Source organism: Poeciliopsis prolifica, unplaced genomic scaffold (genome assembly GCF_027474105.1).
Source record: "Poeciliopsis prolifica strain line A6 unplaced genomic scaffold, Auburn_PproV2 SCAFFOLD002, whole genome shotgun sequence".
In the NCBI taxonomy this organism is placed as follows: Eukaryota; Metazoa; Chordata; class Actinopteri; order Cyprinodontiformes; family Poeciliidae; genus Poeciliopsis; species Poeciliopsis prolifica.
The window spans coordinates 10,271,057-10,293,937 of NW_026562377.1; the positions used below are offsets into that span (position 1 = coordinate 10,271,057).

At 36.9% G+C, this 22,881-nt stretch overlaps 1 protein-coding gene across 7 annotated transcripts in view; it reads left to right on the plus strand.

The window, feature by feature from the left end:
• The window catches only part of ptprsa (protein tyrosine phosphatase receptor type Sa), a 239,569-nt gene that overhangs the window by 83,297 nt on the left and 133,391 nt on the right, over nucleotides 1-22,881 (plus strand). For all 7 annotated transcript variants that reach the window (XM_055054714.1, XM_055054740.1, XM_055054749.1 and 4 more), the window contains one exon: nucleotides 22,097-22,325. In XM_055054714.1, coding sequence (XP_054910689.1) covers nucleotides 22,229-22,325 — 97 coding nt within the window. In that variant the 5' untranslated portion in view covers nucleotides 22,097-22,228. The remainder of the gene's footprint in view (nucleotides 1-22,096; nucleotides 22,326-22,881) is intronic.

Genomic DNA, 22,881 nt, shown 5'->3' on the forward strand with positions numbered 1-22,881 from the left:
ACTTCTTTTTTTTTCACTGGGTATCCAGAGCTCAGCAACACTAAACTAATAAAGATTTGTGTGTTTTGAGTGTTTTGAATTTCAATGAGGCTCAGATGCGTGCAGAAAAGTGGGGGTAGGTAAAATCGATTTTCAGCTGAGCAAAAACAGATGCATGGGAGTCAGTGAGACTGTGTTCTCTCTCTCTCTTTGTCTCGCTCTCTCACGCACACATACATACATGCACAGGAGAAAATGCCAGCACATCACAATCACAGACACTCACACCTACCCAGACTACTCATACACTCTTTTATTCAGGAGGAAGGTTAATTGAAGGTTATAACTGGGGAGCTGGAGATGAGAGGCTTTCAACGGCAACATGTGCTTGTGTCCGTTATTCACCTTCTTTGCTTGCCCTGACCTCCTCACTACTCACTTCTTCTCTTTTTTTGCTTTCTCTTCTTTTCTCTCTCTGTCTCTCTTTTTCTGTTTTATTTCTTCCTTTCTCTCTCTCTTACTATGTCTTCATCCAGAGTCTAGTCAAAATGTGCAGCCATGCAGATACCTACAATCTCATTAATTCAACCCATCAGCTGTACTGAAGTAATCGCTCTCCAAACCCCGTCTTCTACTTCTCTTTCCACATGCAAACACTTCTTATAAAAGGTTAATATAATCTGCCACTGCTTAGGCTAACGATCTATGGGTGCCCCCTAAGTTATTGTGTAAAAAATCTTCTTATCTGGATCTGATCACATATATATATTACTCAACTTTATATTCTTACTAGATGTTTCCGTAATTAGTTTTTTCTCCGATGTAGATAGTGATTGAGAATAAAATGAGAAATTTTGTAAAGAGATGTGAAAGTGACATAAAGAAGATTGATAAAATCTATGGTTTGTATCTTAATTTTAAGTCAGTTCTGCATTTCAAATCTTTCTAAGTAAAAAAAAAAAAGTGGATGTTTTTTAACCTGTTGTTACTCTAAAATGTATGCTCATGTGTATTCTTGTGTTGGTGGCCAGAGCCAACATTGTTTAACCTTGAATCCATGAAGAAATCCACCCTTAACCTAGTCTCTGGGTTATCTAAGCACCATGGTGGTTCTGTGTGAATTTTAAATGGATAATATTTTTCACATTTTTAAGGCTTTTGTGGTCTGCACCGCATTGAAATCATGTTCTAATTATAAGCAACAAAACATGGCTTTTTTTTCTCTTACTGGCTTATTTCAAGTTTAGCTGTTGGCCAATCATTTATAGGGGTTATAAAGTGGAAATTAGTGCATGACCTTGGCATTTCGGCTAAAGTATTTTACTAAAGGTTGAGGAGACAGTTTATGTAATAGATGGGGTTGGTTTGTTGATGACTTGCATGTGTGTCAAATCACACATGCGTGTGTCAAATATGACTGGTATATTTGTCTTTGTGAGTGCTCATGCTTGCGTGGAGGTTATCCTTTGCTCTCAGTGGGGTTCAGTGGGGCTCTATGTCTGCGTATAGGGGCCGGGCTTGTGTGTGCCCTTCCATCGCCACCCTCTTGGACCCACTCTCCCACACACACTCATTAAAATGTCAACCAAAGCAGGGCCATCCATTCTATCTGTGGAATGCAAGGGGTTGGGAGGGAGTTCGTGAACAGGCATATTGAGTTTCTTGAAAACAGAGGGGCTGTTGCGACACAAGACATAATGTGCTTTCTGACTGCATGTTGAAAAGAATGTCTCTAAATAGGCGTTGGGCCATCATGGCCTGGCAAAAGTCTCAAGAGACACACTTTAGTAAAAACACAACCAGTACATATGCCAAAATTCAAAGCAAAAATTTGTCAAGATTCATTATGTTTTTGTAATGTATGTCACCCTAACCTGTTCCTAGTTCCTAGGATTGAAGTTTGCTCAAACTGGTTTAAAACGATATTAATATTGTTTGGAAAAATAAAAATAAAATTTACCTCAAGCATAAAATAGTTGCTGACATTAAATAAAAAATACTGTTTATGTCAGAGTTTTTTGTGCTAATTGTGTGCTAAACTGTTATTTCTGTGGTTTATCCACAGAAATAACAGCGCTTTAAACTTAAAGGGCAGAAATAACTTGCCGTTTAAATTTATCATAAAAGTAACTTGACAGAGAATGGCGAGTTGAAAAATGCTGCCCAAAGTTTCAAAAGTAATTTCTATTCCAAACCATCTGCTCAGCCCAATTTCCATACTGAATCACTCTTTATGGAAGCACAGTTATTGCAAATGTTGCTATATATTAAAAATAAATGAAGAGAAATCAAGTAGCGACGGAACAATCAGTTTCTAGAAAGCATATTTTCTTCTTGGGAGTTACATTCATAAATAGACTGTCTTGAGCATTATGTCCTATTTGTTGATATTGCTGCACAATAACAATTGCTCAAATTGAACTATGCAGCTCAATTTTACCATCAGTTTGTATTGACATTTGCTGGTAACTTGCAATACAATTTTCTTAATATGGCAGTGGTTGTGTGGGGAAAAGAGTGTAAACTTTGTTTAATAATTAATATTATTAGCTGACAAAGAGTTTTGTTTGGCTAAAGAAAAGGGAAAAATCAAGCCTTTTCAATGTCTGTAGGAAAGATCCTGCTTAACTTGAGCCCTAAATTGAAAAGAAATGCGTCAAAGCTCAGATTCCAACTTTTATTTGTAAGAAAATGCCACAGAACAAACATGGTTCTATTGAATACAATTAGAAAAACGCTGTAATTAAATATGATGTCGTAGTTGTTGAAAGAGTACGACTACATTTCTATCATTTGGTAGAAATGTATTTGGGACTGGATTTTGTCCCATAGCTTATGAATCCCATTCAGTGGATTGGGACTTCTCTATAAATAGAAATTTGGCATGAAAAACTTTTACTTCAAGATTAAAACACCCTTGAGCATAGCCTAAGGGATGAGAAGTGCAACGAAGACAAAATCTATTACAGATTCATTATTGAATACCACCGAAATACTCTCATAGGAATATTCTAAGTTTATTGTTACAAAACCATGGTAGATCAGAAATGTCCTTGAGTAGACATAGCTACAACAAACTGTATTTACAGCAGCGCATCAGTTTTATATAATCAGTATGAAAAAATAGCATCCATGCTGTTGGTTGTTTCTCATTTTCTCTTCCTTTTTGCTTTTCTTCTCCTTCTTTATCCCAAACACCTTGATTTCCACAGTGAACAGTAAAATGAATAATTAAATCATGATTGATCCATTTGTTTCGGGCTCAAATGTCAGGATGTCATTTGAGGACTCCCCTTGCCTTCACCCCCTACCTCACATACCTTCCCGTTTCCTCATTACTCCACAGGGCCAAGCGACAGGCTTTCCTCTGTTTTTAATGAGGAGCAGGATGCATCTCGGTGACTGTTTATTGAAAGATTCACTGTTTGGTCTGAGAACAGTTCTGTTTGTTTCACAGTGGCTTGTTGACAGTGTGCGGGTGTCTTTGTTCCTGGAACTCCACCAGAGAGTACCTTTTGTAAATTTTGGCTATAGAAACCTTTACGAAGAACCAAAGTATTTTTCCTAGGTGATTTTCCAACTGTTTCCAACTGCTCTTCATTCTATTTCTGGAATGTTAGTATTTTACATTTAAAATCTTCAGTAAAAAAACATGAGAAAAATATTAGCAGTCTCAAATGAAAAATCGACTTCAAAAATTAGGGTAAAAAATGTTTAGTGGATCATGATCCACTAAACATTTTTTACCCTAATTTTTCTTATTTATTAACCTTTCAAGTTTTTTCTGTGTGCTTTGCTCGGCTAATTAGAAGACTAAATGTAGAGCTGATTTAGTTGAGTTTGGAAACATCTCTCATCAAATTACCTTTTTAATTAAGATTTTCTTTTTTGTATTTTAATTGGTTTTATCAAACCCAAATCATGCTGCTGTGTGTGTGGTCTGGTTGCTCTGACCCTGTCTGTTTAACATTTCTTTGTGAAGACTAGATCACCAAGTTGTTGTTTCTTCTCCTTCCTCTTCTCAGAGAGGAGTGAAAGCCAACTAGACAGACGCAGGCTGAAAGAGAGATGTTAAAAAAAACAAAAAACAAGGAAAACAGCATGCATATAAGAGATGCTTGACATGAGAGCCAGAGGAGAAAAGGATGATGTTGCAGTCCAGTGGGGATTGTTGGAAGAACTATAAGAAAACAACTAATGACCAAAGAAATTTGAGCAGGGAAAGCAGAGAAAGAAAGGGTATGAATGGCACTTCATAGAAAATATTCTAAAACAACTTTGTAAACATGAATGGAAAAGCTCTTTCACCATTGCTTTCATTACTAAATTATGAAATAAGTTTGTGGGGAAGAAAAATCAATCCACCACTGCCTGATTAAAATATGAATAAGGAATAATTTATGTAAAATACCAAATGATGTGTTGATTTGCTGGTTGCATTGCAGCACAGGGGTCCTTGCTATTTAGATGTAAATAGGTTTAAAATAAATAAGTCTCAACCAGAATAAAAGCAAACAACTTTTTTAGTTGCCAAACACATTTTCCTTGTGGTTTAGTATTAAAAAGAGGATTCAATTGATTTCTTTCTCTTTCTGCTGATAGAAAGAGATCCCGGTTGGAATGTGAATTTCATCCTTCAATTGCATGTGTTGTACACCAACGACATACGTTCAAGCAAAAGCATTCCACCTTACAGTCAAAACATTACAGGTAATTCCACTGATGTGAGAGGAAATATATGTCAAGCATTAATAATGAGATGATGCAGACAGAGAGACAGGAATGATAATGAAATAATGAGGAATAGAGGGAAAATTGTAGCTTGTGTGGCACAAAGCCTTCTGTGTTATCTTCTGCAGATAATGGGTAAAGAAGGGGAAGCTGGTTCACATTTCCATGGTGCAGGGAAATGGCAGCCAGCTGCACTTCAGCTCTGATGTTGCCTGCACACAAATGCAGACAACTGTGCTCACACATTCTGCCACTCCGATGGAAAATGCTGCATGTCGCTGTCGTTGCTCTGGATCTCACCAGTTTAACCTGACAACGAGCTTTCGCTGCAATGCCCAGGTGGCTGCAGCGGCCTGCGGGGACCTTGTTAGTGACACGCTTGCTATGCTCTTATTTCAAACCTACACTTAATATCTGGAGCACAGAAAGTACTTCCACTCATTACATTTAATTCCAATTTTTTGTGAGATCTCTAAGCGAATTGAGACCTCTTCAGTGTTCCTTCAACTTTGGCCTTTTAAAAGTCTTCCTAAAATTTCCTCGGAAAGAAAGAATGGCCATGCAGGAAATGTAATAACTATGAAGTGCATTAAAATGTAATATAATGATTGAGAAGAAGACATAATCCACTTCTTTTATGAAATCTTTTCTGTTGGAACATTGGGGCATTTTTATTACTGGCGACTAATTTAGTCTGATAGAAAATATATTTTACAGAGCTGAGCACATGCTGCACTCTTAAGCTGACAGTATGCAAGCCTACTCTGGGGCCTGATGGGTTTGTCTACTTGACTCCCCATCCTCTTATTTCTTGTCATTGTCTTCAAATTACCTCAGAGGCTTTTCTGCTATCATGACAAGAAACACAAGCCTGAAATAAGGGATGAAATGGGAATAGAATACTGATTAACTTTATAGTGGTTGCTAAGCTGATTTGCTCATGAGTGTGTGCGTGCGTGTGTGCGTCTGCAGAAAAAATATATTCTCATTTGTGCATTTTCTTGAATTTGCATTGGAGCATGTGATAGCAAAAGCCAAAGTAATCCATGCTGAAGCTCAGCCTCACATCCATGTAGTCAAACAACTCCAGACAACATGCATTCATTAATGTGGAGTCTTAGAAAAAGACTGAAGAGGGGACGTTTGACCAGATGGAGCATCCCGCTTCTTGCTGAGTGAGCTTGACGACAGCTGAATAGCTTGAGGTGCACCAAAGTGACTGACCACAAACAGACACATTATGCACACATATTTTGCACAAGTACAGAGACACAAAAATAACTCTTGTTCATGTGTTTGTAATGTGAATACATTTTGGTTTATTTCAAGACATTCAATCCAGCTGTATTTCAGTAGAATCGGAAAACTCTGTATCAGTTGCAGTAATTTCTTATTAGCTTACTTTGTTTAAGGCTGTGTTTAAAAAGATATCAATACCAATTCTCCCCTCTATACAAAGCTGTCATCATTTACCATTATTTCCCTCTGCCTCTCTTTTTCTCCTCCTCTATTCTTTTCTTGCTTTGAATCGTGACTCTCAACTCTGCCTATTCCCTCAACTGTGATTATGAGCTTTGGATTCCAGCCTGCATGCATTTCAAAAACGACAGGTTTCGTCCAAATACAGTCATCTGTTTCAATCCAGGAAATATACAATATATACACTTATATATGTAAAATAAAATCAAAATGATAATGATCCAAAATGTAAAATAAGGCCCAAGTGAAAGTGTTGTGCGTCACGCTCATGGTGAGTAACTAGAAAAATAAAAAAGCTATGGAAAATAAAAAAATAAATAAATGGGCTTCCATTTGAATGAAAGCCAGTGCTCTATCAGACGCCAAGAAGATGAGCAGCTTGGTGGTACGGCAGCCTGGCTTGATTTTTTTCTTTTTCCTTTTCTTTTTTTCTCCCATCCTCCCTTTTGATTATTTTGTTTGTTGCTCCTTGATATCTCCTCATTACAGTTCTACTTTTGCCCCCTGATGTTTTGATTTTGTTCTGTTGATAAGCCCTTAAAGAAACGCTGGAGCTATGGTGTGAAACTTCCATCTTTTACGGCACAAGTCTGAGAGGGGGCGTGTTTTCATTCCACCTTTCAAATGGCCCTCCAACTCAAGATGTTGCTTCTGACCCTGACCGAAGGCGCAAATATATATTAAACAATTTTTAAGTGTTTATCTTCAAATTGTTTAATCACAAAATTATTTTTGATAAACTAAAATCATCCTGAAAACAGTAGTCAAATATACCCTATTGGGAACAATGTCAAATACTCGCTGTGGCCAGACAGAAAGATATTACAGGTACAAAGATTAATTGGGTGTGATTTGGTATGATAATCTTTTGGTGAGAATATTTTGTAGCATTGACAGAAAAAAAATAAATAAATCATTTATTTTACTAGAAAAATAATATAAGCTATGCATTTTTACAGCTAAATCAATTAATGTGATTTTCATTTGCTTCATAGATTTAAGAGATATCTTAATTTACAGAGCTACCTTCTCCATCAGCCAACTTATAGCTAGGTGCTTAACATGCATGCCAGACGGCGTCCATGAGACATTTGCTCGCTGCATCGGACCAGAACCGCGCTGTGAGAGTTTAATGTTTCAGTATCTATTTACTCAAAATCTTGGACGATTGCTTTTCAAATCTATCTATTCCTGTCTTTGACCAGCTTGTGGAAGTCGAGTATCTTGGGGTGGTATCCTGCATAAGTAAACTTGCCCACGAATTCAGACCAATCACACAATAGTTTCACATGGAAAGTGGGGTGATAAGGTTGGCAGGGGGGATGTGACAAAAAGGGGTGGATGACATGACTCCACGAACAATCGTCATATAACTGCGGCAATAAGAACTGCTTTCTGCAGTTTGGCTCATACAAGCAGAGCCCTTTAGCTTGCCAACTGCAGTTTGAATGAGTGAATGAAAGAAATCTGTGTTTTGAAGATAGGAATAATAAATGTTACCTGAAGAAAAATTAGGTATCGGAAAAATAAAAACCATCAATCTTAGTTTGAGAAAAGGGTAGGGAAGAATGATGTGCTAAATCCTATCCCTCTTTAACTCGTCCGATATATACATAATGTCTACAGAATCAAAACAGTGTGACTTTAGGAGTGATGGGTGGAGCTACTTTAGTTTCCACACCATGACTGTCCCTGTTTATTCAAGTAAAACTGTTTCCAGACAGCTGGTCTTTCCTGTAAGCAAGAGAAATAAGTAGCCTTTCCTTCAGCCAGCTGACCACGAGTGGACAGAAACAGATGGAGAATGGGGCAGTTTTGTAGGCTCAATACGCTCAGAGAAAAATTTGGTCACTCTTGCATTTTTCCTGGTCTCATTTGGCATGCTTTTATCTGTAGAAAGGGTCGATGTTTGCTATTTAAAACCAAAGCTTTTTAAAATATAGTGTACCTAGATACCAGTATCTGGCCAATGACATATCCGAAACACCACTTTTTTTCCTTTAGCTTTTTAGCCGGATCATTTTCATACTAAAGACTAAAGTAGGCTTCTTAGTTATTGTTTAAGGCACTGAACACTTGTAAAATTATAATCTCTGAATGTACCTCGAAAAATAATTAGAACTGCACTGCCTCAGGAAGTCATGTAATTATTGCTAAATATATCTGTTGCAACAAATATACATGTTCAGTCGTCACAAAACTTCCAACCCTCTGTCGGACCTTTTGATATCTTGACCTTTAGCATCTGTCAAGTGTGCACCCTTACTGCAGCGAGCTCTATCCAACAGGCCAGATGTACCACTGGAATCTAAGCCATCAAGTTCTGACACCTGAAAAGTAGCAGCCAACAACATTAGTATTCAAAACAATTCTTTAAAACCAGCACATAATAATTAGAAATTTTTGCGATATATTGTGAAAACCTAATGCAAATGCATGCTCTCCAAACTTCAAACTTTTGGCTAAGAAGACTTTGTAATTCCATAATGCCTTTATGTGTTTACATTTCTTTTAAAGCAAAGACTGCAAGCTTAAAATAAGTAAAATTATAAATTGTGAACAAACCATATGCGTGACCTCGTGTCTAATCTTAAAATCAGAAGTGAATTTAAATTCAAGGCAACAAGACGAGGACTTCAAAAATATTTAGACATGTCTCGAGGCCCTGTAGAACAGGGCCTATAAATCTCTCATTCAGAGATTTGAAGAAGATTCTGTTTGTTGTCTGTGTAGTTCAACTCACTGAAAATGAGAAGATTCTGTTTTAAGCTGTGAGATTTAAGGACAACAGAAGTTACACTGCCCAAACATCGCTGCCAAAGTTCTCCTGAGCACAGTGTTCAATGCCAACACATAGACACAATGCAGTCTCTGTCATCCAAGCTTACCCAAGACCATCCTGTGTCAATCTCTCCTACACGCAGTCTTTCTCTAAAAACTGTTTTTTGTTCTGCAGGTCACCGGCACTGGATCAGTTTTGTCTTTGCGCTGTACAATAGATCCATTTGTTTCTGCAACCTCCTGTCTCAGACTGCACTACCACTCACATCCATCACCAAGCTTTATTATCCGTCACCCTGACCAGTGTTTCTCCAACCCTAGTCCTGAAGGCACATTGCCCCGCATGCTTTAGGAGTTTCCTTGCTTCAGCTCAGCTGATTTCAATTGATAGCTGATAAACAGGTGTTTGTTGAGCCGCAATAATTTAATACAGGCATATTACAGCAGGGTTGTGTGCCTTTGGGACCAGGGTTGGGAAACACTGACCTGGACAAATGTAACAAGGTTGTGTGTTTCATTTGGAGTTTCTGCTAAGTGTTTATTTTTAATAGACAATCTACGTTTAGTGATTTAAAGAGCATAACTGGGATTCACTGTTTGGTCCTTTGCATTTCAGAATTTGCATTTACAGTAATGTGAAAAAAGGATTAGCTTCCTTATAGATTTCTTCAGTTCTTTGTTTTTTTTTCCAGAATTAAATCTTTTAGTTCATCAAACAACTGACAAGAAAACACGAGAGAAAGAAAACATGAATATTATTTACAAAGGATGATTCTATTTACAGTTTTTTTAACAATGGACATAAAACAGTGTTAAAACTTCCCATGAGTGTATTAGCAACTCATCTAAGTGGTCTTAAAAATCCCAGAACAGCATCCAAGGCAATGCAGACATCACTTACCTATTGTTGAGCTCAGGTTTTCTGGTTCACCAAATCTAAAGAGACTAAGCAAAACTTGCAACAGTATTGCAAGATTGAAAACTCTACTGACCAAAAGAACACAAACACCTATTTTACATTTGCTAAAACATTGTGATGATCCGAATAAACATAATATTTGAAAATGAACTGATGAAACTAAAGTAAAACTGTTTTGAAGGTATTCCATTAGAGTGTGTGTAAAACTTACACACCATTCCAAGGAAAGAAAATCACACTTATTGTCCAACAATGAGGTGGTAGTGTTATAATCTGAGGCTGTGCTGCTGCTTCAGGACCTGGATAATTTCCACAATTAATGACAAAATAGTCCTAAAGAAAATCAGTCACCAGTTTGTGACCTATGGCACATTTATGAGATCACCTTTAGATCATTTAAAATGACAAAAATAATATTTTTAAAGTTCCGACTTTCATCCTGTTAAGATGCTGTTATTTGACTGTAAACAGGGAGATTACGCTAGAAAATTCTGCAATGTATTAAAACAGTTCTAGAGCTTCCACAGCAACATAATATTTCATGTTAGTGGAGCTTGATGGTGATTCTTTTATTTTGTTAAATTAAATCATTACTTGAAAACTGGTCTCATCAGAAATGCACGTATGCTTCACTTATTCGATTTATTTTATTTTATTTTTTAAGGTAAAGTCAGATGCTATTGCTGTCTTTCGCCACCTTTCTCAGCATAGCACTCAACAGGCCAATACACTGCATAGGAGTGCACAGTGGTAAAATGACAAACATGGAGAGAAAATAAAAAAACAGCAGGATAGAGAAGGATTTTTTTATGCATTAGTTGCAGAACTGAAAAGCTCCCCACTCAGTCTACCACTAGTTAAATTGAGTGTGGGCACTGCAGGCAGGGAAACAAACAAACCCAGCAACCACCATCCACCGCTTAACGACAGGGAGCCGTTTTCATCTTTTCTGAATTCTGAAGAATAAATTTACCTTTGTGCTTTGCAGTCCTGCAAAACTACTTTATATGCATGCAATAGCATAAGTGTAACTCGGAAGCAAACCTACATATGGTGAAAAATAACTTGAATGCACCCTAGCTAAATCGGGCAGAGATTGATGGTCAGCTAAAGATGCCCTGCTGTGAAGGAATGTTAAGAGTAAAAATAAAAAAAAGAGGTTTACCATCTGCCTGACCCTTCACCTTTGACCTGAACACACTGCTAACCCTCCCAGAACACCCATTTCTCTCTGAGCTAGTGTGAAATTCATTCTCAAGTCAACAGCACACAAGGACAGGGGCGCAGTGGGTGTTGGAAGGGTTGATCATGGTGGGGAGGTCATTTGTGGGAGTAAAAGGGTCAAAGGGTGGAGGGTATGGAAGGAGTGACAGCTGACTTTGTAAACACACTACTCAGGCTGTGTGAATTTTCAAAGGAGGTGTAGCTGCCTGTTTGGAAGCAGCATGTGATCACTGTATGCAACGCTTGTGAGAAAGAATTTCTTGGAACCTAGTTCCATTATCATCGGCTCTCGTCTTCTGGGTTTTGCCCACATGCATGCCAGTCTCCCACAATAACCCTCTGTCTGTTGAAAACAAACAAACTCTTTCTCTTGCCATCGAGGGGGAATTTATGACAAGGCCTCAGTGTTTCAAAAAGCAGCTGTAGAGGGACACATTAATATGGATCTTGCAACATTTTAACCTTCAAATTGAATTTCTCCCTCCACTCACCCATCTTCTATCGGTCATTAAGCAAAACCCAGGTCACATAAGGTGGCCTGGGCTGCAGTGTGTCCATGCAATGAAAGTGGGACTTTTTTAAATGCTGGGTTGTCAGATACCCATCTAGAAAAAAATCTGGTAAATTTTAGCTGAAAGTTGTTTATTCTCTGATCTCCAAAAATACTGAAACTGAAACTGCCTGTGGGTGTTTCTTTTGTGGTATATTTCAATTTATGGTTAATTTTTTTTATAATCTCTACTGTAAATATGAGGTCACTGTACATAGTAACTTGCTGATCTATTTTTGCTTTTTTGCTTGCTTTAGGTTAAGTATACTTGTCTGTTTATAGATTTTTTTTGGCTCTTAGTTTGTCTGCTGTAAACTGAATTCTAGCACATAAGTATTTTGTTACACATCTGTAAAAGTGTCACTTTCTGTGCTACATGTTTCTTAATCTTTTATAAAATGGTTGTAAAAAGCAGTGGTTTTCCACAGTCTGTAATGGTGATGTTGGTGGTGGGACAGCAATGTACTTGCTGACAGGGCTGAAAGATAGACTGTGCTTTAGACCATCCATTTGTCTCTGGTGTATCTTGGTGCAGTCTGACTGACTGACTGATTGAGGTATTGACACACCCCAAACCTCCAGTCTCAAACAGCCATCTGAATTTGTTCTGTGCTACCCTCATTGCTTGTGGTTGCATGTTTATCTTCCATCTTGGAAAAGCAACCATACAATTAACTCCAGTCGGATTTCCACAGATTCTTAACATTTTTGAATGGGTCCTTTTGCATATTTTACTTACTGTTTAATCTCCTGTTTTTCTTGCCTTCTAGACAATGTAGACTTTGCTAGTCTGGCGATAATTAAAAAAATCAATTGAAATATTCCAAGTTTTCATTCTTTAGAATCTCATTTTTCATTCTCAGTAAATAAGTGGGTAGTGGCGTGCTGGGTAGTGCTGCTGGAAATTGACTTTGTCTAATCATATGTATAAAGATATATCTTAAGTCAGCCTGTTGAATTGAGGTTTCTGCTATTTAGCCTGTTGATAGGATTTGGCCCAGTTTTATAAGCAAATTACTAGGATTAACTTCATTTTCAATTTATTCCCTTAATAAGGGATCCTGAAAGAGATGACCACATTTAATGAAGTGTGGTTTTTAATCAACTGAGCCAGAAAGAATCTTCTGTATGTGTGTGTGCTATGTGTCGGTTTCACCATGTCCTTGAATAAGAAGGTGTGAGTTTGTTTGTTGTTCCTGAAACATTAACATGTATCTTTCAGAGACACTAACGGGAAATTGAGCAAGTAAATTTTTTGTCATCTTTCTCGCTTCCATTTGTCACTGTAGATTAATTTAATCCAGGTGGTTTGTTTAAACTATGTTTATTTGTTGTGTGTGCTTCAGAAAAAGAAGGAATGTCATCTCAAATGTGTTTGAAGCTCTATTTATTGTAAGACAGGAGAGTTTAGGTGTCATATCCTTTAATATGATTACCTAACATTTTCTTTTTGCACTGTGAAATTACACATTAGATGATAACTTCCATATAATTCAGCCTATAACGCAAGTTGCTGAGTATTTATTCTCTGCGTTTACAAATGATACTGTGCATTTCTTGTCTGTCGTTGTATTACTGTTAATTTTTTACTAAGAATTCTCAGTAAGAAAAGAATACAGACACACCAACAATTTAGAGGAAGTGGCGGTTTCATTGTACAGATTCAGTTGAGACATAAGTTATCACATTCTAGTATTGCCAGATCCTAAGCATCTAAAACTGTAATTTTTATTTATTCATTTTTTTTGTTAAATATGTGTGTTAGTTGCTTATTAGGAAAGTGTTCCAAAAAATATTTGTATTAATTTTTATTTTTTATTTTTTATTTTTTTTTGGGTGGAAGGAGTAATTCCCAACAAAGATATAATGGAGGGTGAAGGATATTCTATATTTATGTACAAAGAAATAAGTCACTTTTCTGTTTCAAATCTGTCTGTAATGAAGACGAAACTTAAATGACAGGCATTTAGGTGTCATTCTGAATGCAAAGAGAAATGTGTATTATTAAAGCAGCATGAGCTGCTTCAATTATTATACACACTTCTTAGGTGTGAATTTTGATAAAAAGCAAGCAGTCATTCTGTGTAGGTGTCAGTTTACATATCTTATTTTAGAAATGAAACTTTTCAAACCCCACAGCAAATATTACAACTTGGCTCGCCAAATGCAGCATTGGGCTTTGAGGAAATGTTCTGAATGCCCAGCCCTGCCAGGCTCTCCCTCCTCTGCCTCCTACTTGATCACTTAGAATAATTTCATCCCAATGCTCCCGATCCCATCCCTATCACATTTTCAGAATGACGAGGAAGCGTGCTTCCCCATCTGTCCTGATTGCCCTTCAAAAACTTTTCTCCTCCTCCTGTGGTACAATTTAAAGGGCATTCAAGCTGCTGGCCAGACGGTGCAATGCTTGTCTGACTCTGTCGGCATCCAGCCAAAAACTGATGTCACCCCCTTACGCCCCTCCCTCATCTAGGTTTTAAACATGCCATAGTCTTTCTTAAACAGCTTCCCCTTTTTATCCAGCTCTGTCCCACATCCCTCACATCACCTCCTTTTGAAGCTCCCAACTGTGACCTGTTCTTTGTCCTAAACATAAAAGCAGCAATGTGTTAAAAAAATAAATAAATAAATTCTTCAATGGTTTTCTAAATACACCCCCTTCCTTAATTTTCTTAACAGCTGTCATAGACCGTCTCATCCTCTATCTCTGCTGGTTGTGACATCAACACTGCACCAAAAGCAAAAACAATAATTTAATGTGTGCAAGTATTACAATTGTTTGTGTCACTGTACAGCATGGTTACACAGGCGCCAGATAGCATTTCACCCCACAGTAGCAAATAAAATGGCTGTTCAATAAAGTCCACATGTTGGTGGTCAACCTGACCCCCAACAATCCTCCAACCTGCCAATCTGTTCATCTCTGCTGCACTGCCCCAACTCTTGCTGCTGTGCACTCAACCTCAGCAGAGGTGGATTTCAGCTAAAAGCCTCACAGTCTTTGGTGTTTATTGGAATGACAGTGCTGCCTCATAATGTTCAGAGTAAACCCATTTCCTGCTGATTTAACTCAGAGTAACACCTGAGAGTGAAAACAAGAAAGGCAAAGATTCACCAGGCTTGTGGCAATATGGCCTCAAAACATTTTTTAAACCTCCAAATCCATTTGGAAGTTGTGAAACACAATGTTTTTCTTGTTTGTTCATTTGTTTCTTAGTTCTCAAATTGCTATGAAAATTATTGAAACATCAAGTAGTGGAAAAAAGCTAATGATTTTAGGCTATAAAAAGAACATAATGTTCTTTAGATCAATGAAAAAGGTTATGGATGTCCTATAGGAACTGCAGATGGCAGATGAAAGGTGTATTGGATGTGTCAGGCATTATTTGTTGGTTTGGGAGAATTGAACAGTTGAGGCAAAAGCCCCTGGGAAAGAACACCAAGGAGGGGTTGCCAGGGCAGGGTAATCTGCAATCTCTCAATGAGGCCAAAGCAGTGTTGTATGCCCATCCAGTGCAAACAGCCATCTGTTTCTGAAAAAATATTTTCACAGCAAACATATCTCCTGTTTATGGACACTTCCATATATCAATATTCCACAAGTCTGAATGGTTTTTTAAGTAGACATAAAAAGACATAACCCTGAGATTACCAAATGTATACAAATTTCCAAATCCAGCACGATCTACAAGAAGCATATTTTAAATGATCAGACGAATAAACATAGCAACTTTACTGTACTCTTTTGAGCCTTCCTGTTACCTTTTGCAGTTTGAACATGTCCTACAGTAATAACTTCCACCCACAAGAGTGTTGTTTGCCAGACCTGACAGAACTTACCCATGGTATGCTAACAGACTGTTGGCATGAGATTGTCTGTGTTTTAAAATCTTACTGTAACCAAATAAGTGTCTATGTTATTAAAGTTGATGTTATGCTCGATTGCTCTAGGTCGTATCGGACAAAGACCTGTTGCATAAATGCTGAAAGTATAGAAAACTTTGTGTTTCACATATTTTCCTATAATGAAGCTTTCTTCTTCCAGTGAACCTTCCCAAAGAGGCTGTTAATGACATCTGCATCATATTACAAAAGGGATTGCAGAACAGTGTAACCGGGACAGAGAAAAGACATTGGATCATTTACATAATAATCTTACAGTTTAGTGCAAATTTATGGAATTTCCCTCCAAACATCCACAATGCAAGTATAATAGTATGAATGACCGTGAGAGAAAATAGGTAAGAACAACAGAATGGAAAGACTATGATCAGGGCAAAGTATAGAGATGAAGATCACTACAGTTTTCTGTAAATGGGCAACAATCTAATGCAGTTGTAAGTCTCAGAAAAGTGTTGAAGGTGAAGATGTGTGGTTGGTTTCATTTCTTATTAATAAGTCTTAGAATCAGTGCTATTAATAATTTAGCATAGTGAAAATCAAATAGTTGTCATGGACTAGGGTTACCGCTGTGTGTGCTTCTGCTTATGCTGTTGTTCTTTGACTTTGACAGAGATGGCCAAACAAATACATGAAACAACTTAACTTGCACTAAACGCATACCTCAGCACACATCCTTTTTACATTTTCCCATTGCACATTCTGTGGAAGGGTGGGGGAAGTTGATGAAAGGCTGTAAACTAGTTGTGGTAAAAGCTCTATGACTCAGGGCTGACGCATAAAAAAACATCATCTAATGTGAAAGACTGCAGAGTCGTAGAAAGTAGCTAAAGGCTAAGCATAAATAGCAGATGGAGTTTTAGAGTTGGCAATAAAAGAACGTAACATTTGCTTGAAAATTAGATTTTTTTAAAGTCTTGAAACAAACAGCAGTTCCAGCACCTAAAAAAGATACAGAGAAAATATTAGTCTTTTTATAAAATATCTCAATTAGACCAAGGTATTGTTTGATAATGTGAGGGGTGGAGCTGCATTACTATTGGGGTTCAATCAGTTGAATAAAACCTTGGCACAGTTTCTGTCATGTCATTAAAAGGACTTTAAGCGAAATGCTGAAAAATGTTGCAGGATCTAAATCTGTAACTTCAAAATATTTGTGCCTATAAATTATGTCTAAGGAATAATTCTTCTCTTAAAACTTTGGAGGAAAACTTTGTAGTTTCTATTTTGGCTAATTTATTGAAATAAAAAAAAAAAACAAAAGGTGTGACTTACGAAGAGTTAAGTATTGTGCAATATGTTGACCCTTCTTACTCAAATTTCCTCATTATGTGGAACTAATGTCTGTCTATTGATCATTACAAACTTTCGGTAACCTAATTTCAGTAGTTCACCTGTTATATCCCAAAATTCATACATTTATGGAAAATTTACACATTTATTACGTTTTGCACTAGTTGAACATTTTTAAATATATTTTTTTAAGTGCAGACATCACATAATTATATTTAATCATCACACCAAATATAACTGTGCTCTTTTTGACCTTGTGTGAGAAGTGAAATTTCTTCTCATCTCATAAAAGGAATTTTTAATGCAGCTCCTCTGGTGAATAAGATGTCTTTAGTATAAATGCCTTCACATTTTTTCTGTGTGTTTCTAACAATCTAATTTTTGCACAGGAAGGTGTGCCTGGGTGGATGGAAAAATCTGATTATTTCCGGTTACAATTTTTTTTTTTTCCTGTCACGTATGTGTTAAATGTACTGAACTCGTATAGTGACGTGTATGTGGATGAGTTTTATATCTACTGCTTCTGCACTCATTTCATGCTTATAGTCCAAATTTCCCATCTCCACTTTCCTCTTTCGTCTTTCTCACTCTCTGTAATCAAATGCATTAGTATCAATATTACATGAGGAAACGAGTTGAATTTAAAGATTGACCATGTCAAAGTGAGAGTCCCTGATAGCCGGTGACTGCCATCACCATCACTGAAAATTGTGGCGGTAATTACTGAAGCCTTGCATGGGGTTAATATCTAGAGTGGAAGACATTTTTCACAGGGACTAAAAGCTTGATATGTGAAATATATTCATGGGCAATCAATCTAAACTTTAAAAATGCATTTGGTCACATTAATCTACAGCTGAAGAGTGCTTTCTCCTTATTCATTTCATACTTGATTAATCTCCATTTGTTTAACTCATTTTGTATGTTGAATGTGGTAAAACAAATTTAGCATTTTAATATTTTAAGCTGCGGAATGTTTCCGACCTACGTGTCTCACTGATTAGCCTCTGTAGCTGCATTTTGATGGATTACTGCATAGAAAATGGTATACATTTCTAGCCTTCAGATTTTTTATGAAGTTATTTTACAGTTGTCACTAGTTTATTCATTTTGTAGTGTCCTCTTATTGTGTATTGCAACACTATCCATTTTCAAGTTTCACTGAGATTGCATGTGAAACATTAATTGTTTCCTGCCACAAAAGCAATAGACAAAACAGCCTATTGCTTTTGTCATTGTTGAAGTTGTCGTCTAAGTGGTGTTAAAAACAGTAGAAGTTGATCATTAGCTGTTTTCTTGAGATAAATGTGGAAGCAGCTTAGGGTTTATCAATCGACCAGGCTCTTGACTTTCATTGACAGGATGCTAATCACTCACAGAGCACTACAACTTTCAACAGAAACTAGGAAACTAAGCTTCCATAACTACTGGTTTCCTGTCAGTACAGTATTGATATTTAAGATTTTATATTTGGGTTTTAAGGTTCTTAGTATCTTTTATGCCATGGACACCCAACTGTAGCGCATACAATTCAGACAAGAAGAAGCTTTTAGATGTTCCAAGATCAAAACAAAAAAGTAGAGGTGATCACATTGGTGTTTGTGGAAGAGTCTATTCTTCTTGTACAATACGAAGCTTGGAGATTTTTAAAGTGCTTTTCAGGACTCATTGTTACACTTGTGGGTTTCAGTTCTGGTGGAGCCCAACTTCTCAGTCATAAACATAAACATGCATGTTATGTTTATTTTTTATTATAGCACTTTTATGGAGTTTTTTTTTAATCTATTTTATTTTTTATGAAAAAATTTACTTCATTCCTCTATTCATTCATTTTTTTTATGTCTGACTTTATGGTTTTGTAAAGCAGTCCTTTTTGTTGCTCTTAACTGTTTAACTATTACTGTGCAGCTCCTTGGTGTAAGGTTTGTTGGTTTAAAATTAAACATCCTAAGAATTTACACTGAAATTCCAGCGTTGGGCAACAAATTAATAACAATATATATTGCGATAGACATGAAATCAACATCATTAGAGAATACAACTGATAAAATGTCATAATAAAGTTCACTGAACTCATCCAGAACCACACAACGTTCTCCAGCCTCTCGCCCTGTTACAGCCTGCTAAACAAGATTGGTTTCATCAGATAACTCACTTACTCATCACTGAGGTATCAACAACTTGTTGAGTAACTTGCATAAGCAGTTTTAGGCTTTACCACTGTGGCTCATAACTGCTTAAGAATAAAAAAATAAAAAAATGACTTGAGTAAAATGAGAAAATGGGTAGAACAGCTAGAGAGAAAACTGAATAAATACCAGTTGGGCAGTATGTCAGATATTTAAAACAGAAAACTAATAAATTATTTATGTTGACTGGCATAAAATTCATATCATGATACACTTTTAAGCCACATCCTCAAGCCTTATGAAATACATATTCATTAGGGCTGCAATACATTAGCAAATTTTGCAAAAATGATAACATTGTATATTGCGGTGTCGATGTGATATCTGGCTTTTGTTTTCTGTCCTCTTTTTTCACATCTGCTTCCATCACTCTGTGACCTTTAACCTGTTTGGTTTGATGTGAGCATCCTGCTGTGTGACTGTCTAACTGTTTAAGCATTACATTTTAACATAAAAACGCAAGCTCGTCATTCTTGGAATGTATTGGTCAACAGTTATTACATTCCAGACACATCTTTGCCATGTGAATGTTGCACATGCTGATATTACTTATTTAGCATATATTGTGCAGCCCTACTGTAAATAATACAAAATGTCTATATATGATAAAAATGCCTATACATATTAATACAACATATAACCATGTTTTCATGTTTTCCTTTTAATTCTGAAAATTATTAGTCATACTCAGCATTGTCTAAATAAAATTAAAGTTTCATTTTGCTTTTGACAGCTTTTGTACTGGAAAATCGCATGATATTTGTCGAAACATTGATCGTTTGCAAACTGTCTCCGAACTCTGGTTTCTGTTTACATTCCAGAAAAAGAAGGCGTCTTGAAGCATTGTATGTGCCAAGAAGGTTTAAACTGCAGCCCACACATGGCTTTAGGTTATGTACGGTGAGGCCGCTAAACAACAATAGTTCTTATAATTGTGTGGCACAGTTTATATAGCAACCACAGGTGAGGATGGCCATGCCCTGAGGGGGAAGCTATAAATCATAATCTTGGCATCTTGTGAACAAAGATGTAGTAATTCCCTACAGGCATGCACAATTCCCTCTACCTGCAGCAATGTTTACTGGCAGAACAATAGGGGCGTCATCCGTAAGACTCTTAGACAATTTGATACTCCTGTATTCTCTTTATGAAGGTTTCAGTGTTATCCCTCAATGACATCACCTGCTCCCAAGGCCAAGAAAAAGAAAAGCAACACACGCAAAAGAGCCCACACATGTTGGTCGTGTGTGTAGTATTGTATTGAAAGATGAGCAGAGCTTCTGAATAACACTCCTTTTTGTGATGATTTCACCTTAAAAGATCTATTGTTGTTTTTCTTTTTTCCTGGATTTGTGGTTTTGTAAGTGCACCCATGTCGTGTTCTCAAATTGCTCCGTTTAAATTGCATATGTGAAAAGAGGGTGCTCAAAGGTGAATAGAGTTTTTTGTCGTGGATTGATTTCGCAGTATGTGTTGGTGGTTTTTATCTTAAGTGTGCCTGTAGCTGCATGTGTCTGCTGTGGTTTTGTGCCATGTAATGACAGAGTGGGTAAGAAGTTTTGAAGGAGGATAGGAGACTTTCATGCTTGCTTTCTAGGGTGCTTGGTTGCATTGTAATTGGGTGTGGTTTTCTGTCACTTTGAAGAACCCAATCAAAAACTAAGCTGCAATAATCTAAATGTGATGTCTAGTTAGAAATTTGACACCTCTGAAAAATAATCTTTATATTGTTTTACAATGTGAAATCTGATGCTGTACTGTCATATTCAGAAAATTAGAATATGCATTCCTATGCGACTTTTTTACTTTTTCAGATTAAAAAAAAAAACCTTTTGAAAAAAAAACCAAAACAACCTAAACAATCCTTTTCAATAACTCCACTTGTCTGCATTTTTCATTTGCCTAATATAAAATTCTTATTTTAAATGTGCCATTGTAAATGTGTAAATAAGCTGTGTGTATTTCATCTAAACAATTTGTTTCACTTATTGAATTGAGGTACTGCGATAAATGAACTATTCAATATTTTTTGCCTTTTTGTTTTCCTCATACAGCACATTTGACAGTATCTGTAGCTTATAACAGATATGTCCCCGAACTCAATGTATTAATTCATAATTAAAGGGTTTGTGTAACCGATCGGTGCCTCTGTGCTGTGTCAGCCATACCAATGAGAGAACTCAAACTGTGGTAGGTTTTGACCCCAATTCTCATTTGTATTGAGGGATTTACAGCATTTTGACCAAAGCAGAAAGACCTTGTCTGGAATATCATCAGATGCTTGTGTAATTGGATAAGCACATGCTGACAGGATGAGGAGATTAAAGTGGTGAAAAAGACAGGACAGTGATTACCCTGCTGATAAAGAGATACGAGGAGATATTTGTTGGAAAATGCAAAGGTTAAAGGTTTGTGCGATGTGACACTTTTGCTTGTTGTTGTGTCACTGGCCTCTTTTGACCTAACTACCAATTATCTGTCAGCAGCATTGAAGAATTGTGAACAGTGTTGCACATTATGTTCTGTGTGTTTATCAAAGTCACAGGCCATTTTTGGCAAAGACAAAGGTGGTATTTTTATCTCTAAATTCCTCAAGCTAATAGTTTTTAGATGATGTACAGTACAGTAAACAACTTTAATCATTTGTTGGGAGTTTTTATTTTTTATTTTTAGATGTACAATAAAATGGTCCTGACATGTTTTAAAGCAAATACAGTGAAGTGATAAAACCATAATCAGAGTCATTGAGGATTAGAGGTATCATGTACTTAAAAAGTAAATTTAAGCACCTATCATCACTAGGTCCTGAATTATTTACTGAACTTAATGGGAGTGTATGTTCGACTGATTTTGTCACGGCCTCAAATTAGAATTTACTAATGTCTTTTCAAAATGAGACCATAAAACAAAGTTCAGTCATTTTTTTCTCAAGGATTTCTAACAATAGTGACTATTAAAAACTGTTTATTCTCATGAAGTGTTCCCTTAAAGGTTGCTGTCAATGCATGTACCTTTGGTTTTGAAAGAAATGTTTTTCTCTCTTTCTAGAGTGCCAAGCAGTTTTGCGTGAAGACCCCGACCATCCCTGCTCGGTCGGGGCCTCGGCTCCCTGGCCAGGTCATCGATTCGTCCCATCCTGCCCCTCCCAGCCCCCTCCTCCCTACTGTAGTCGCTGCCAAGATGGCCACGAGTGGTGCTCTTCGTCTCTCCTTGCCACTGTTGCTTCATGTGACCACTCTGCTGCTATCACTGCTGCTCACCTACTCTCAAGCCTCATGTAAGTATCAGATTCAGCTATGTTTATAACTTATGTTTTGCTTGCAATACCTTTTTAATACCTAAGGCATAAAACATTGAGGCTGAAGTAACTAATATTTAGGTTGTGAGATTATCTTGTAAGATCAGCTGTGGTGAACAATAATTAAAGGTCTTTTTTATGGCCTGCACTTTAACATGTTAATTACATATGTTTTAACACGTTACAAATTGTTATGCATTTAATAGCATTTTTCTTCTTTTTATACAATATTCCCAAACCAAGTATTGTGTTTCTAATGCGCACATGAATCTTGATGCAGAAGCGGGATCTGCAAGCAACAGTGGTGGGTGACAAAGTCAATTTTCATGGCCCACTGGGGATTAATTTTTGCTTCAAAAAAATTATCTGATGGGCACTGAAAAAGACTTGCTTTGTGCAAGTTGTGCAGAAAGGAGTCTATCACCAAAGCTATTCAAGCCTAAAATACCATCTCAATTTAAGACAGCAAACATAAACGTCCCCAATGCTAATGCCGGCGTCCATTTCTAAAAAAGTATTATTTTCAAATAAGCTG